The sequence below is a fragment of the Melopsittacus undulatus genome, chromosome 10 (genome assembly GCF_012275295.1).
Source record: "Melopsittacus undulatus isolate bMelUnd1 chromosome 10, bMelUnd1.mat.Z, whole genome shotgun sequence".
Lineage (NCBI taxonomy): Eukaryota > Metazoa > Chordata > Aves > Psittaciformes > Psittaculidae > Melopsittacus > Melopsittacus undulatus.
This window is the reverse complement of record NC_047536.1, coordinates 15,863,527-15,879,297: the sequence shown is the minus strand read 5'-3', so window position 1 is coordinate 15,879,297 and position 15,771 is coordinate 15,863,527. Positions and strand designations below refer to the sequence as shown.

Here is a 15,771-nt window from a genome sequence, read left to right as displayed (position 1 = left end):
CCCCCCCCCCCCCCCGTGCCATGGGCAGGGACACCTCACACTAAACCATGGCACCCAAAACTGATTTTCAATTTAAATTCACACCACACCTTAGTGATTCCACCAGTCCAAAATATAACACATTTCATCCGTACCCATGTTCGTCCAAAATATAACACATTTCATCCATACCCATGTTCCTAATCAGGCAAGCTGCTTGAAACCTTATAGCTTTTTGCAGTAAAATAAGAAAACAATCTCTATAGTGATACACGGGTAACCAATGTACAGGGGGGTAATACAGAGAAATTGTACAAGGGGGTTAAAGGAATTCCTTTGCTTAAACAAAAGTATTGTCTGTCCTAAGTACCTGCCATTGCCACCTTGCCAAGGCATTGATTACTGCTGGAGGGGGAGAAGCAGATGCTAGTTCTACTGACAAAAGCAGATGAAAGGTCCTGCTGATAAGCCGGGGAGAGGCAGACTCGGTGACCAAGCCATAAGACCATCACAAAAGCACAGGTGTTTGGTCCTATTGAGAAGTGGGGGAGAAGCAGACTGGGCACCGACCAGACCCTAAGGCCATGTCTGAAGGTTAAAAGGTATAAAGTTTAAGAAGAGGAAGACTCATTTACTTCATCTTGAAGACCCTAACCCACAAGAAGAAGACTCATTTACTTCATCCTGAGACCCCAGCCCATGACCAGAAGGGGCACTGCGCAGGTGCAAAGGACCTTCCAGCTCATTATGATATGAAGCGGGGATAGATACTAAATATGTATAGGAGAATTGAGCAACCTCATGTCTATGTATACCTTAAGAGAATAAATGTAAAGGGAGAACAACCCTGAGGTGTGCATGCTTTGGAGGAGCTATCCCCATGCACCTCAGCGCTGAATTACATGAATGCATACCTACTTTACAACTTTAACTAGTTGTGGAGTCTATCTGCACATCAATAGTAAGTTAAATGCAGGAGCTATTCTGTCATTCACTGGTTCTTATAGAACATGACACACAAGTCCAGGCTTGTTTAATGCATAAAATGCTTTAATGTAATTCGGTTTCCCAGGGTCAGGAGGAGGAGTTTATTTCTGAACCCCGGGTGTTAACAGCAGTGTCATGCAACATGAAATAGCACCACCACATACAAGCATTCCTTTGGAATGCAAAGACCTGCCAATGAATCTGCTTCTCAGAAGCTTAATATATTGTTTTCACTTGCATGTCCTTTATTGTCACTCTTTTATACCTGTACTTCAATTGCACAGAGCATCTTTCCTTTATGGAGGGCTGCAGTTAATCGGGTGGTTCCATAAAGCACCACATAAATTGTGTTTTATGAATTCTTTGTCACAAGAATGTAGCCAAATGCCTTGTGCCCCAAGACTCAGCAGTAACACATCACCTTTGCATAGCCTTGCAAAATTGGGATGGAAATTACAGCAGCCCAGGAACAGAAAACTCCTCACTCATCATTACTATGGTAGCATCAGTAATGAAAGAATAGAAACTAGTGATGTTTAACAGACAGGTCTTAAGAAAAGACAGTGAGAAATAAAGAAAGAAAACCAGGCTAGGTACACGAGTGGATAAACATTTGCAAGGTTGCCTTTGCAACAGAAGAACCTCAACAGTGTGAAATGCTGCCATGAGCTCTCATTTTCCGAATCTCTTACAAGTAGCAAATGCCTTATCCCTTCCTCCAATTTCTCATTCATTTTACACCCCAAAATATATAACTAAAAGAAAATCTAAAATTACCTGCAAAAATACACTGTTTTTGAAGTAATGCATACTGAACAAATTGACACAAAGCTATACTTATGCTATCATCTAAATACCTATATCAGCCTAATGCCTTCTCTGAAGTGGCTGCAACACATCTTTTCAGTAGTGCTGTAGCATTAACTATTAGGAGATGGGACGCTGTTTTTGTACCAAGCACAAAGAAGTGACAGGAGCAGTTTAGCTCTAGACTGAGGCAGAGAAAAGCTCTCTCTCCTCTATTTTATCTTGAAATCATCCCTGATGAACATCTGTGACCCAAATTTACAAAAGACTTCAGATGAAGTCTTACCAATGCCCTGCAAAGCATTAGAAATATTTCTGGAACTACTCCTGATGTAACTGATGATTATTTAAGTCTTTTCACAGCTCATAGTTGTTCAGAGTTATTCTGTGACCAGCTAGCACACTAAGGTCATTTGCTCCTTTAGACATTTCTAACCAAAGAGCTCTTGGATTAAAGCAGATGCTCACATTATTAGACCCCAAGCGTATAATTACACACTTGGTGCTAATGAACTTCTTCCCATCTGTATTGCCCCAGTTCTCAAGGACATCCAATTGAAAACACAAAAAGGAACTTGTTAAAAGAAATGTGAAATATTGCCCAGTGTTTCTGCAACCAACTTGACTTCATAAAACTGTAAATGGAACAAATAATAATTCCTCCCACTTGTTTTTCATTGAAAATCTATTTTAATTATCCACTGCCTTCTGAGTAGCTGCATACTCAAATGTACTCACTGTATATGCTATATAGCAGTCACCGTATGTCTTTCCTCCTCATACATTCAAAAAAATCAAACCACTTAAATATATTTACTAATAAAAACAAACTTTACATTAAAAATTCTGATCGGAGGGTTTTTATTATGGTGGAGAATTTCTTGCTTGCTTATGGGATTTTACTAACTTGAGGAAAGTGATTCACAGATAAGCTTCATTTAACAACCTTAAACATATAAGGTGAAGATTGGTATGATTTTAAGATGTCCAGAATGGTAGTGTTAATATGAAAAGTGAAAGGGAAGCATGATGCATATTGCACAGCACTGTTTAGATTTGTGCTTTTGGCAATTTCCCTCAAATTTATCCTTCTCTGCCCACCAACAATGTAATTTAGAAGTAAAGTGCTTCCTCTATGAGACACTTCTTTCAATGCTTCTCCAGTTCAACAGGCTCAGAAGGAAGGACTGCAAATGAGGGGCTTTGCAATGTTACACAGGCCAATTTCATAGCACTTTTGGAATTGGAATCCACTTTTTCTGGATGGGAACAACTAGAAATAAACACTGGGTGTGATGCATCCCCTAACGTTAACAAAAGATGTGTTATGCTTGAGAAATACTTTGGAATTCCTTTTCCATAGCAAGTTCTCACAGAGATCAACAACAATGTACCATAATTTTTTGGAAGATCATGTTGTAGACAAAGAGTTATATATGCTTTTTTCTCACTTTACAGTCCCAAATGAAACCTAATTTTGGTTGTTTCAACTCAAATGCTCAGGGAACTGTTTTCCAGATCAGACTTCTCCTCCTTTTTTTCCATTTTAGATTCTCCAAGAATATTTGCAACCTTTTCAAGAACTGAAAGCCTAAATCTGAATCTCAATCACAAAGGATCAATGAGGCATTTGGAACATGCAACTCACTGCCTGAAATCACTGTGCCGTGATTTTATTTTACCCAGTTTTCATTTTTCCTATTGACAGGGATTGCCTGGTAAGTGAGTACTTGCTGTTATAGACCATACTTACAATTTAGACAGTAAGAGAATCTGCCTCTTGTCTGTGCCTGATAACTCCTAGGCCCTGACTATTGTTGTAAACAAACTGAGAAACAAGACATGATGATACGTAAAAAAACCTTCAGACAAGCAAGATAGAGCCAAGGTCATAATTTATCAAACCCAAAATTATAGTGATATCATTGACTAAAGTATATCCTCATAAAGGAAACTGTTTTTCCATAAACATACCCTTCTAAGCAGTTAGTCATTAAATTGTCTCATGTTGGGGAACAGATATGAGAAAACTGCAATTAAAACTAAGCTGGAAAATAATCATACAGTAAACAAATTGCTTGGACATAAACTTCACTGCTTTCTATGTTAGTATTAACTAGAAATCTTACAAAAGCATGTCTGAATGCTTGTAGGGAGCTAGGCCTTTATAATTTCAGCTCCAAATACAGACCTAACCATCTGAGTTAGTCCCAAGATCTCCAGAGAGGCTGGGTACCGGCAGCGAAGGTTAAACTGCAATTCTGAGTGACCCATCCCACTCTTCAGAGTCTGAGCCTGGCCATCTGAAAAAACAACTGAATAACTACATGTCTGTTTTAACATCTGGAACATAAAGACCCATGTTGGTTGCCTGAATCTTCTCTAATATTGCCATTCAATTTTTTGTTGCAGGATATTTTAGTGTTTTCTCAGTGGATGATAGATGCTGGTCTGACAGATTTGAGCCAAATTGTTCATATCTTAGTAACTCGCAAATGCAGATCCTGATACTCATTCTAGTCTAGGAGAGATATCTGCTTTACAGGAAGCAGACCACATTAATGTTGGCTTTATTTACACACAATCTATTAAACTGAATTATAAAAAAATGCAATTCTACCAAGGAAAATGAATGCAGAAATGTCCCTGTTGGGGCAGTGAAAGCTGCAATGTATGTAAGCGTATACATTTGGAATGAGGTGGTTCCATCGCCATTCTTGTACACTAATAAACAGGGACTTTGAAACAGAAAAAAAAATTCCAAACTAATTTGACACAATATTATAAAAAGTAATAAACTCACTGGAAAAATCATCTTGTCTTTAGTTCATACCCATTTACACCATCATAAACTCAGACTAATTTTACCAAAGGCAAGTAATTCAGCATTGTTGATGGATTCCAGATTTGGATGAGTAACCAAAGATGGAATTTAGTCCCAAAGATATCAAGGGGAAAAAAACCCCCAACAACACAACAAACCAAACAAGCAGGAAAAGATGTATTTGTAATTTCAGAAGTCTTATTTTCTCCTGTATCTTATTGAAAAGTTTGGGTTTTTTTTCCCCTCATACTAAGGATGCTTTACCTTAACACTGCAGTGATAAGCACTGTAATTTATTTCAATGTCATGTTTCTGGAAACTTTATTAACTTGTATTTTATGTCAGGGAAATATTCCCCCAAATGCAGAAATCAATATCCATGAGAAAAAAACTACATGCAACCACTCTTATTTATTCGCTTCGGTTTATGTTGAGAGAGATTTTAGTGCTCTAATTATCATTATCAGCACACAAAGACCTGCTGTTACTAGACAGCATTTCTATTAACACAGTGTGCCACTTCAATAGCTTTCTGTTGGCAATCCAAAATCAAATTACTTCTTGTCTGAAAATTGTTACTTGCTGGCACTAAGTGTTTACTGTGTCTCTCATCTTCTAACCTTTTTTATATGGTTAGAAAAAAAAAATCAATAGCCAATTTAATTTTTTGTTTAGTAAGTGTTTATGAAACTCTTGAGTACCACTAAGCCAAGTGTTCTCTAACTGCATTTTGTGGGTCTATAAACCCTGGTGGTATCTTTACCCTCTGCGTATTGAAGTGGGAAGTTACCTGCAGGGGCAGTGATACAGGTCATGCCCATACTGCCCTTGGGCATGTGCCCAGCTCAGATTTGGGTTTGCTGAGTCAGGCGATTCAAATGGGGTTGTCCAGGCTAGAAACATCAGCTCCTCTCTATCTCATCTCTGTTCTGTGACAGCCAAGCATTGGGCTTGCCAACTACCCCACTTTGCTGAGTATGTCCCTGCAAGGCAACTACCTCCAGCACTGGTCTAACTCATTCCTCTACAACTTCGTGCATGCCCTGTGTTGGACCAGACCTTGCCTGCTGCAACTCCAGAACCTCTGTATTGAATGTAATGTGGTCGTGAGCAATCTGCAGCTGATGGTTTATTTAGATGGGACCCACCAAATCAATTTGCTTATATTTCCAGGTATTTTTAGGTGGTGGACAAGGGGCAAAACCCATGTCCACTGCTCAGCCTGAAGTAACAGTGCAGCTATAAATGTTTATTAAAGCATAAGGACGTGCCTCAGCCATAGGGAGCTGCCAGACAAGTAGCACAGCCTGAAGTTTCCTTTCATAAGATTTCAAAAGGCTTTTAAAAAATTCCCACTGTTTTTAATATAATTACACCTTGTCACAGTTATTTTTATGCAGTTCCTGTCTCCTGCTGCTGTCTGGGATTAGTCTTTATTTAGTGGTGATGAAGAGTTATGTCTCATCCTGCTTCAACCTCCAAAAAACTACGACAGGAATTCTGGCTCAACGTTATCCTATTGACGTTACCTTGTTAAAGAGATGCATTAACTGAAAGTGCAAATCCTCCTGACAGCAACGTTCCTACTACAGTCAACATCGCTTCAGGAAGTACCTGAAAGATGCAACGTATGGTGCTTCTACCGCTGCCTTTTCCTCCTTGCTGTCACTTCTGCCTCTAAAACAGAAGTTGGCTGTTATATTTTGGAGCCTGCTGTAATCTGATCAAATCTAAGGAAGATCATGCAGAAGAAGTGACAGCTAGTCAATGGGTGGTATCATCCCTAACTTGTTATCTGTCTGGGATGCGCTGTGATCAATGTTTCTGTGCTAACCTTAGAGCCAGACCAAAATGCAAATTCACTTCCACAGGGGACAATTCTTTCTCCTTTCACAGTTCATGTCAAAGCAGACATAACCAGGTGCTTTGTATGTATAATTATCAGAAGTACAGAAAATATTTTGATTTATGCTCTTAGCAAAAAACATTCAAGTATCAGGTTCTGAATTTACTCTTCAAGCCAAACAAGGCTTTTTGGGCAGGCAATTCTCCTGTATAGCACAGCAACTTTTGAGTTGATCTCCATGATTCCAGATGCCTCCTTGCTGCCTTAGGGGAAGTACCATACTTTAAAGAAGCGATAGCTGCTTATCATAAGGCCTAACAACCTCTGTCTTAATTTGCCAAAAATACCCTAGAAGATCCTGCAAGTGATTTATCTGCAAGGGTTTTGCAGTTCCTGAAACTGTTCTGCATGATGACTTGTTAATTGTACACCATGGAAATTCCTTCCACCTCACTTCTGCAATAACAGCAAAGTCATTAAAAATGTTGAATGTTTTTGAGGGTAAATTACATTGATTAAAGATGTTTCACTGAATCTGAAGGAGAGCAGTAACTACTATTGATCACCTCATTATACACAGCTAGCCTAGAAATCAATGCAAAGAAGATGTATGATTTGATGGCAAGGTAAGTGATATAATTTCAGAGTGATATAAATAGATGCAGTTTTAATGTTTCCAATTCAGCAACATCTATTGCTCAGTTATAAATGCTTTGGGATGATCAGCTTTTGCAAAACGGACCAGGAAGAGACTTATATGCACTGAGCTCATGGAGAACTTCCTACGCAGGTAATGAGTTATGAACACCAAGCTTTGCTAAGCAGCCCTCATAGTTTGTGGGCATGGTTAACTACACAATCACACCAACATTTACTTCAGCAAAGAAGGAAAAGGCCTCTCAATCAAGCCTCTTGAAAAGGCATCACCATCTTTCTGAGCTACAGCAAAAGGATTTGCATTAAATTGGTGTTTCCTGAGCTCTTCCAAGGCTAGCTCTGCATATGAGTTTATACAAAACACACCTTGACAGACATAGCAGATGATATCAGGATGAAGTGGTGTAGGAATACAAAAACCAATCAGGAAAAACTGGTGCACCAAAGGAAGATGCATGTGAGGTCAAGCAGCAGAACAAAACGTCTCCAGACACCATCACTTTGCTCTTTCTTCAGACCCTGGCAAGACCTTCATTTTGATGCTTCTGTATTGAAGCTTTTTGCTTCTGATAGGAGTAAGTGATGGTGACACCATCATCGAAGAGCAAAGGTATTTGTTCTTGCCTGCTTCTCACTTTCTTTTTATCAAATATTAATTGGGTGCAGCCACTTCACTACTCACAGACAGTTTCTAGCAGAAATGAAGAAAGTTAATCTTTCATGCTTTCAGGAAAGGAATAATAAAATGATTTGCTTGTCTGAAAACTTGTGGGCAAATAACAGTAAACATAATAGTAATAATTATTATTAATTACAGATACAGTTGTTTACATCATAGATTTATTTGGGCGAGGACATTTCATCATGTAACAGATTAAAAGACTGAATTACAGTTTTCACACAGATAAGTTTGGATCCAAAATATCAGATCCTGCATAGTTTAGAGCTAATAATCCTACTCTCTTTACAGCTGAAGTCCAGAGAAGGATCATGTCAGTGTCCAGAAAACACATCACTGCATTCTATGACCTTCTATCTGCTCTGCGTTGGAAGTTACTCTTTGATTTGAACCAACACAGTTTCTCCTCTGTAAAACAGTAGAAAACCCCTCCTAGTTTTAATAAGGTATAACAAAAGCTTTGAAACTTTCAGCAATCCTAATTTTTGAATAATTTTATTTTCCCAGAGTTCAAGACTCAAATAAATGATTTAAAAATCTACTTGGAAATTCAGTATCAGAAGGAGTCTTTTTTTCAAAGCTAAAGCCACAACATGAAAAACTTCCTGGCAAATCAAACCCAGGAACCAATTTCGACTTTACCATGTTCATGACTCACACTTCATCTTCATAAACTTTAAAATGATGTGCTCTGTAGTCATGAAAACCTGTGAACAGCAATTTGAAACTGAAATATTTGCTGAAAGTAGGCTTCAAAGAAAGACTTAGTTCCAAGACTTTAAATTCTTTTAGTTGTCAGTCATTCAAAACACAAGAAGCAATACAATTCATTTGGGAAACATTTCTTTAAATGAACTTCATGCATTGAGTGCTGTTGTTATAAAGGAATGGAACATTACATCTTCTTATCCATCACACCCAATAGGGCTGGTAGATAAATGCTACAATTCATACCTTAAACTATACCCCAAACAAGGTAGATTCTTGCTGCAGCTTGCCAAGACCTGTTCCTGTAAGTTAAAAATGTTCTCTTGGTTCCCTTTAGTAATTTAAACACCACTCAGTGTAATTGAATATATTTGCTTCTGCTATGGTCCTTACATCCCCTTATCAAGATAATGGCATTTTCTTAGAAATTGCCTTAGGTGTTTCTGCAAGGTCAAAAAGACACAAAGCACAGATAGGGATAAGCCTGCTTTGAACTATTGCATCCATTCATGCTCCAGTGGTTCTGCAGCCTGATGGCAATAAATGAAGACTAATATGTTGGGAGCATGGCACTCAGCTTCTTAGAAAACACTAAAAGTGGGTATGGTCACAAAGAGCACACGATTGCTGACAAACACTTACCATGCTGCCTGAGCTACCACACTGCTAACACAGGTACAAACAAGCACAGGGGAAGCTGACAGAACCACATTATTGCAACTATAAATCCATATTTGCCAGGAGATGCCCCAGTCATTGCCTAAAATTGTCTTTTTAACAGAATCAACAGCATATTCATGGGGGAAAAAAAATCTCTTTCCTTGCCAATACGTTCTGAAGACTAAAAGTGGCTGTTCTTCATCTGAAGTCCTTTCTTTATGAAGGGATTTTAGAAGCTTCAGCTAGTATCAAAGTAAGTCCTGCTTGTTGAGAACTCTAGTTAATGTTGCAGAGCTTTTGTGAAGAGGTACCTGAAAACCACCAGCAGACAGAACTTTATGTCTTAAATAACTTCTGTCACTTAGATGCCACTAAGAGTCACTAACCAGTCCTTTTCTTTTGTTGAAATTATAGCCTTATCCATTTTATAATATTAGATAAAAGGGCCGCGTATGTTCTGAAAGGGCAGCTAACCTCAGGGCAGATATAGCTCAACCTTTTTCTCTGAGTAACCAAGCTGAAAATCAGCAGTTATCATGGAAGCATATTGTAAGGCTGGGATACTGCTGTGAATAATGAAGCATATCAAGTGTTTTGATAAACCCAAGGAGTCTAAATGGGCCTCAAAAAGCAAAGAGAAAAAGCATTAGGACTTGTCTTCATTTTCAAAATCTTCTATTAGTACCCTCATGGAGTCTTATTTCCTACCTCTTAGACCCTGACTCAAAATTCCATTTAAGAAAATGAAGAACACGTTCCTGCCATCCCTTCAAAGATTTAACCTTATGGTAGAAAGATTTTCTTGTTCTTAGTTACCGTTAAAGGCAATAGTTCTAGTGCAGTTTTCTTTTGCTTTCATGTTATTTTATTAATGTCTCCCTAGTACCAGTTAGCATTATAAATGGAATTCCAGTTTTTAACACGACTGTTAGTCTTGATTTTCATCCTCAAAGCAGAGATGTTTTTGGAGAAGCCTAAGGAGGAGGAAGGAATACAACTTGAACACTGCAGTCAATTGTCACCTTTGGACACATAGGCTTAGATGGCTTTTCTTTGATGCTGCTGCCAATTTTATTCACAAGCATATGAAAAAAAAAAGGTCACAACATTTAGAATTAAAGAACTCTGGAAATTAAATGTTCCTGTACAATTTTAATTTCTGGAAGTAATTTATCATGGAATAATATTTGAATATGATTGAGTGAATGTACAAAGATTAAAGCAAACTATCTTCAAATTGGAAGTTCACAACCACACACATTTAACCTTGTTGTATAACAGGCATAAAAAGTTTATGTGGTAGCTCCAAGAGCTGCATTTCCATTTTGCTGGAAGCATTTGTACTGTAATTCTCCTTAGTATTTTCCACTGATACATCTGTATAAGGCAGGAGGTTTAGTTCTCTACCATTTTCTATTTCAAATTATGCTGTATTCGAATGGATTTCACGAACCTGGCACCTAAAAAAGGAGCAGAAACCAAGTCCCATCAGTCTACACAACTCTTGCATACCAAGTTTTATATGAGATATCAAACTATGGATTTCTATACCAATCTGGCAATATTAACAATACCATCATATTATAAGAGGAAAATAGAGCAATTTTGTGTGACGACTAGAGAAAACACTAAGTTATCAAGCAACCACAGTGCTAGTCAGCAGCTCCAGATGGAGAGGTCTGGAGATTTGATGAAAGGGACATCATCCATGTGCCACTATGACCAGGCTTCAGGGACTGCCTGCCATGCTCCGCCACATGATTGCCTTGCACACGTCACATTTGTCCCCTCAGATACTAGCCAGGGCTTATTTCTCCAAAGTCCGGTGACACTATTTGTTGAGCAAATAAAGGAATCTGACAAAATGCAGGGCTATGGAATTTGTGGTCAGTGATAAGAATTCATAATTCTCTCATAAATACAGGGAAAGCTGGCTGGCTTCCAGACTGTAAAGGGCAGACACACACAACACCAAATCCCTTCTCAGGGACTGCTTAAATTGCACCTGGGTAAAATTTATACTGGCATATAGAAATACTCATGTTTTCTCCTGGGAGCTCTTCTTTAAAAGCCTGACAAACTCTGAAATATTCAGTTTGAGACTCCATTACACAGTGGGTCAAGTGAAGAGACAATGTCTGAAGAAAGGGGACTGAAGAAGGAAGTTAAAGGAAGTCTTTAACTGAGACATCACCAGCACATTCAAAAATCCAGAATAATATTTAAGATAAAACAACTTAGAAAGCCTGTTTGCTATTGATTTATTCTCAATACCAAACTCTTTTGTGAGCATTTCAGCACCTAACCCCAGAAAGAAACAGTGATAGAGCAAACTATTATACTGCTATTATGCTTTTGCATATGCATATATAGGCACACACATAATCACTCCCAGGCCTGCACAAGTACTTTGCTTATAACACTATAATCAGGCTCATGAGCAGTTTCTCGCATACAGTCTATGCAGGAGATAACTGGTCTCTCCAGCATGTTGAATATTTCCATATATACAGGATTTCCCTATTTCCCAGGTGACTGTGCTCCTCCAAGGGGGCAGAACACTGTCTTCATGCCACACTGAAGACAGCAGAATTGAGGCATTTAACAACCTTGCACCAGCACAATGCCAGGAGCAGCATTAGCAGAAGTTTGGCCTCTTGAAGAAGCCTTCAGGAAAGCTGCTCCCCAGATCAACCAATCCATTAAATTAATGCCTTGTTGGCTGGAGTTAAAGTTTTGAATCAAGCAAACCAAAAGCCTGGGTTTCAGAATATGTATTCCCTGTCAAATTGCATTTATCAAGATAAGGGTTATTAGAAGCTTTTTTTCTCTTGTGTGAATGAAATCGTAAGCTTAAAATGTCACTGAAGATTTATTAATCGGATACGCTTTCTGATAAGGGCAAAGAGATAGAAAGGGCAGAGGAAAAGAAATATTTCTTCTAGCTTGATAAGGGCTACAAGAAATAGAAAATATGAATAAGGCAATTTATCAGTGGTATACTGTAACCGAAAGAGTCAAGCTGCATAAAGCAATATTACAGTTATATATTGATTTCTGAACTTCGCCATCTAAAATACTTCATCTAAGTTTGATAGTTATGCAGAAAAATATCTGTGGTTTGCAAAAAAATTGAGTAAACCTGAATTTTCAGAGTCTAGGCTGGAGAATCACTTCTTGTGTTAGAAAGTAGAGGAGGTCTAACATGCAAACTGTTGTGCTAAAGACTATGGTGTGTGAATCACCACCAGCAGCCACATCAGTGTTTTCAAACTGAAGTGACAGGGCCTGAACTAACCACAGGAAGTGGTGTTTAAACTTTGTCTTTCTGTTTCTGTGCCCATTACTCTCAGAACGTGTCCACAGTGGGGAGGAGTGCGAGCTAAGAGGTTCTCAACCATTTTGGGTCAAACAGACCATTGCTAAAGCTTCACCTTTTTTATACTTCATGTGATGCACAAAGCAAATAAATGAGTTTCACTGCTTAACACGACAGAGCAAACCCTGTGTAAGTCACTGCTTTGGCTTTGTGAACTACTAAAACACAGGAGCCCAGCAGCTGAGTTAACCCTCTTAGCACTCCTCCTAAGAAGGAGGAGACAACCCTTAACTTAAAAGCAAGCTAGTGCTCCCTTTGGCCCAGATGCTCTCACCATCACATCTGCAGTCGTATTAAGAAACCACATCCACAAGTAACAACTCTTCCAAAGGACTTTCCCCATAGCAGGATGGAAACACTCAGAATCTGGCTGGGGCACTTGCTCTGATGCTGAACTTGTAGTCAGCCTCTTTTGCAAGGGCTAATTCCCTTTAGATGAGGTCACTCGGGGACAGCTTGTGCTTATTTCCTTGGAAAAGACCTGAGGGAGTGAATTACCTCACCAGGCTTTCAGACATAATTAGAATACTCACAGGAGAGCTGGCTGGGAAAATGGCCATTTGTGTTGAGACTCCAGCCTTCAGTTTTATATAACATTGTTTGCAATGGGGTTGTTATTGAAACAATATCCTATATAAATACAGATAAGTATTTAATACATATTTGACTTGTAATGATAACGTTAATAGAGATTAAAATGATAACTCAGATTCCATGTAATATATATGTGTGCCTTCAAACAACTTTCTGGTTAACACGCAGACTACTGATGATTTTTTTTTTACCCTAAGAAGAAATGAGCCATCAAGTAGCATTTTTTCATTCCTGTCTTCTTTTATGATGATTCAATATTTTCATTCAAAATATTTTCACTCAGAAATGAGATCATTAGCCAGAACTCAGGTTTCCTATGAGACTACCAAGTGGGTGTTAGTTTTACAGCAGTTAAGATGTTTGAAAGCACTATGTGTTTAGCAAAGGATTAGTTGTACCTTCACTTCTTCTCAGACGCATTACATATAAAATATCCTAGTTAAGAAATATCTTCTGTTTTTCTAAGAACATAGCAGGAACCAATTAATCTGTTACATTTCCATTAGCAGCTTAACTTACCAGTCTTCTCTGTCTTGTGTTTTGAACTTTCAGGTGCTGGAAGGCAGGGGCAGGGCCCTTCGCATCGAGCTGTGATGGTTTTGCCAGTAGTACATGCATGAAACTCCAACTTGCACTAGAACCGTTAAAAAAAGCAAGAAGACATTTTGAATTAGGACCAGACATAAAAGCAGCAGCTGTGGATGAAATGAGAAATTGCATTTAGCAGTAATGACATTGGACAGATTGCAAAACTTCAGTCTATTGAAATGCTGTTGTTTTTATTATTACAGATAACAATAATAGCCACTTCCTATGCAGAGTTTTGCACTTGTAAATGATCCTTGTAAAGTGTTGTTATTTCCTGCTTAAGTATATGGAATCTACAGCATAGAAAATTAAAACCATTTCTTCCAGGTCACCTACGAGATCAGTGGCACAGCTGGGAAGAACATACAAGCCTCCAGAATCCCATGTGTTTCCTGTGCTGCCTTCCCGCATGTCAGGTGTGAAATCATGCCATCTACTACCTGTTACCATTACTGATTTATTAGTTTGGCCTTTTGAGGAGCTGGGAGCAGTGGGCTCATAGTGAGAAGCAAATCAGCTCATCAGTTGATGAGAGGTCCTTCAACATGCTAGCTTCTCTGAACAAGGGGGAAATCTTCAATGACTCCTACCAATAAACTGCTTTAACAGTGTCCTGGTTTGAGCAGTAGCAGTCATTTTTCTCCTTCTTGGTAGCTGGTGCAGTGCTGTGTTTTGACTTTTGGGCTGAGAACGGTTGCTGATAGCAAGTATGTTTTGAGTTACTGCTCAAATGTTTGGTTTGTCCAAGGCCTTTTCTGAGCCTCATGCTCTGCCAGGGAGGAGGGGAAGCCGGGAGGAAGGAGAGACAGGACACCTGACCCAGGCTAGCCAAAGAGGTATTCCATACCATAGCACGTCATACCCAGGAGGTAACCGAGAGAGACCCAGAAGGGCTGGAGCTCTGGGGGGGATGGAGGAGGTATCGGTCAGTGCTTGGTCGGGCAGGGTGGGGTGAGTTATGGGTCGGTGGCTGGTGAGGTTTTGTATTCTCTTCACTTGTTATTGGCTTTATCATTATTATTTGTAGTAGTAGTAGCAGGAGTGATTTGTGTTATACCTTAGCTATTAAACCGTTCTTATCACAACACGTGGGGGCTACATTCTTTGGATTCTCCTTCCTAACTCTCCGGGAGTTGGGGGAGCAAGGGGGGGAGTGAGTGAACGAGCTGCGTGCGGGTTTGGTTTTAAACCACGACAAACAGTTAACAGCACCACTCCTAAAAATAACCATTCATCTTGCAGCCAACTCCAGAAATACAATAAAATTGTAAAACTGAAGAGTGAAGATTAAACCACGAGCAGTACAGTTCCCTATATCTACGTATTACTTTGAACCACTGAATTGTTCAAATTAGAAGGACTTTTAAGATCATCAAGTTAATCCCTCACAGCCAAGCCCACCACTAAACCATGTCCCCAGGTGCCACTTTTCCAAGTACCTCCAAAGGATTGTGACTCCACCACTTCCCTGGGCAGTCTGTTCTAATGCCCGACAACCCTTTTGGTGAGGAAATGTTTCCTAACATCCAATCCAAACCTTCTCTGGTGCAACTTGAGAGCATTTCCTTAAGTGCCCTTCCTTGCCAGCTGCTGCCCCATGCACTGTTTCCCACCATGCGGTGATTCTTCCAGTCACTGGTGCTCCCAATGGCTTCTTTTACACACGTGAAAGGCTGTCTTGGCTTGCTCCTGGCCCTGCCCAGGTCCTGTTGACCACTGTGACTTGAACTGGGGGCTCCTGACACCACCCTCTGCTCCCCTAAGATTCTCTTGGTTTGGGAAACCCCCTGTGCAGCAGACGGAGCACTCATTGCTGATCATGCTGGCATTGGAGCCGCTCATCTCAGCGACCTGTTATTTCCCCTTCCTTAACAGCTCTGCAGATGGGTTTTAGAGCACCTCTTGACAGTCACCACATTCAAACCATTTAGGGCAGCAGGACATGTGCAGTATTGGACAGATGAGACAACATGCCGGTTAAAAGCCCTGATTTATAACACACTGACTGCTCACAGCCTTTGCTGTTTGCATTACATGTATTTTATTGCTGACATCCCTCTAAG

General features: G+C 39.5%; 1 protein-coding gene across 1 annotated transcript in view; it reads right to left on the bottom strand.

Annotated features, from left to right (window-relative positions):
• The window catches only part of SPOCK1 (SPARC (osteonectin), cwcv and kazal like domains proteoglycan 1), a 287,013-nt gene that overhangs the window by 47,652 nt on the left and 223,590 nt on the right, over positions 1 to 15,771 (bottom strand). The window contains exon 6 of the mRNA XM_031047384.2: positions 13,640 to 13,754. Within this exon, the coding sequence (XP_030903244.1) occupies positions 13,640 to 13,754 (115 nt within the window). The remainder of the gene's footprint in view (positions 1 to 13,639; positions 13,755 to 15,771) is intronic.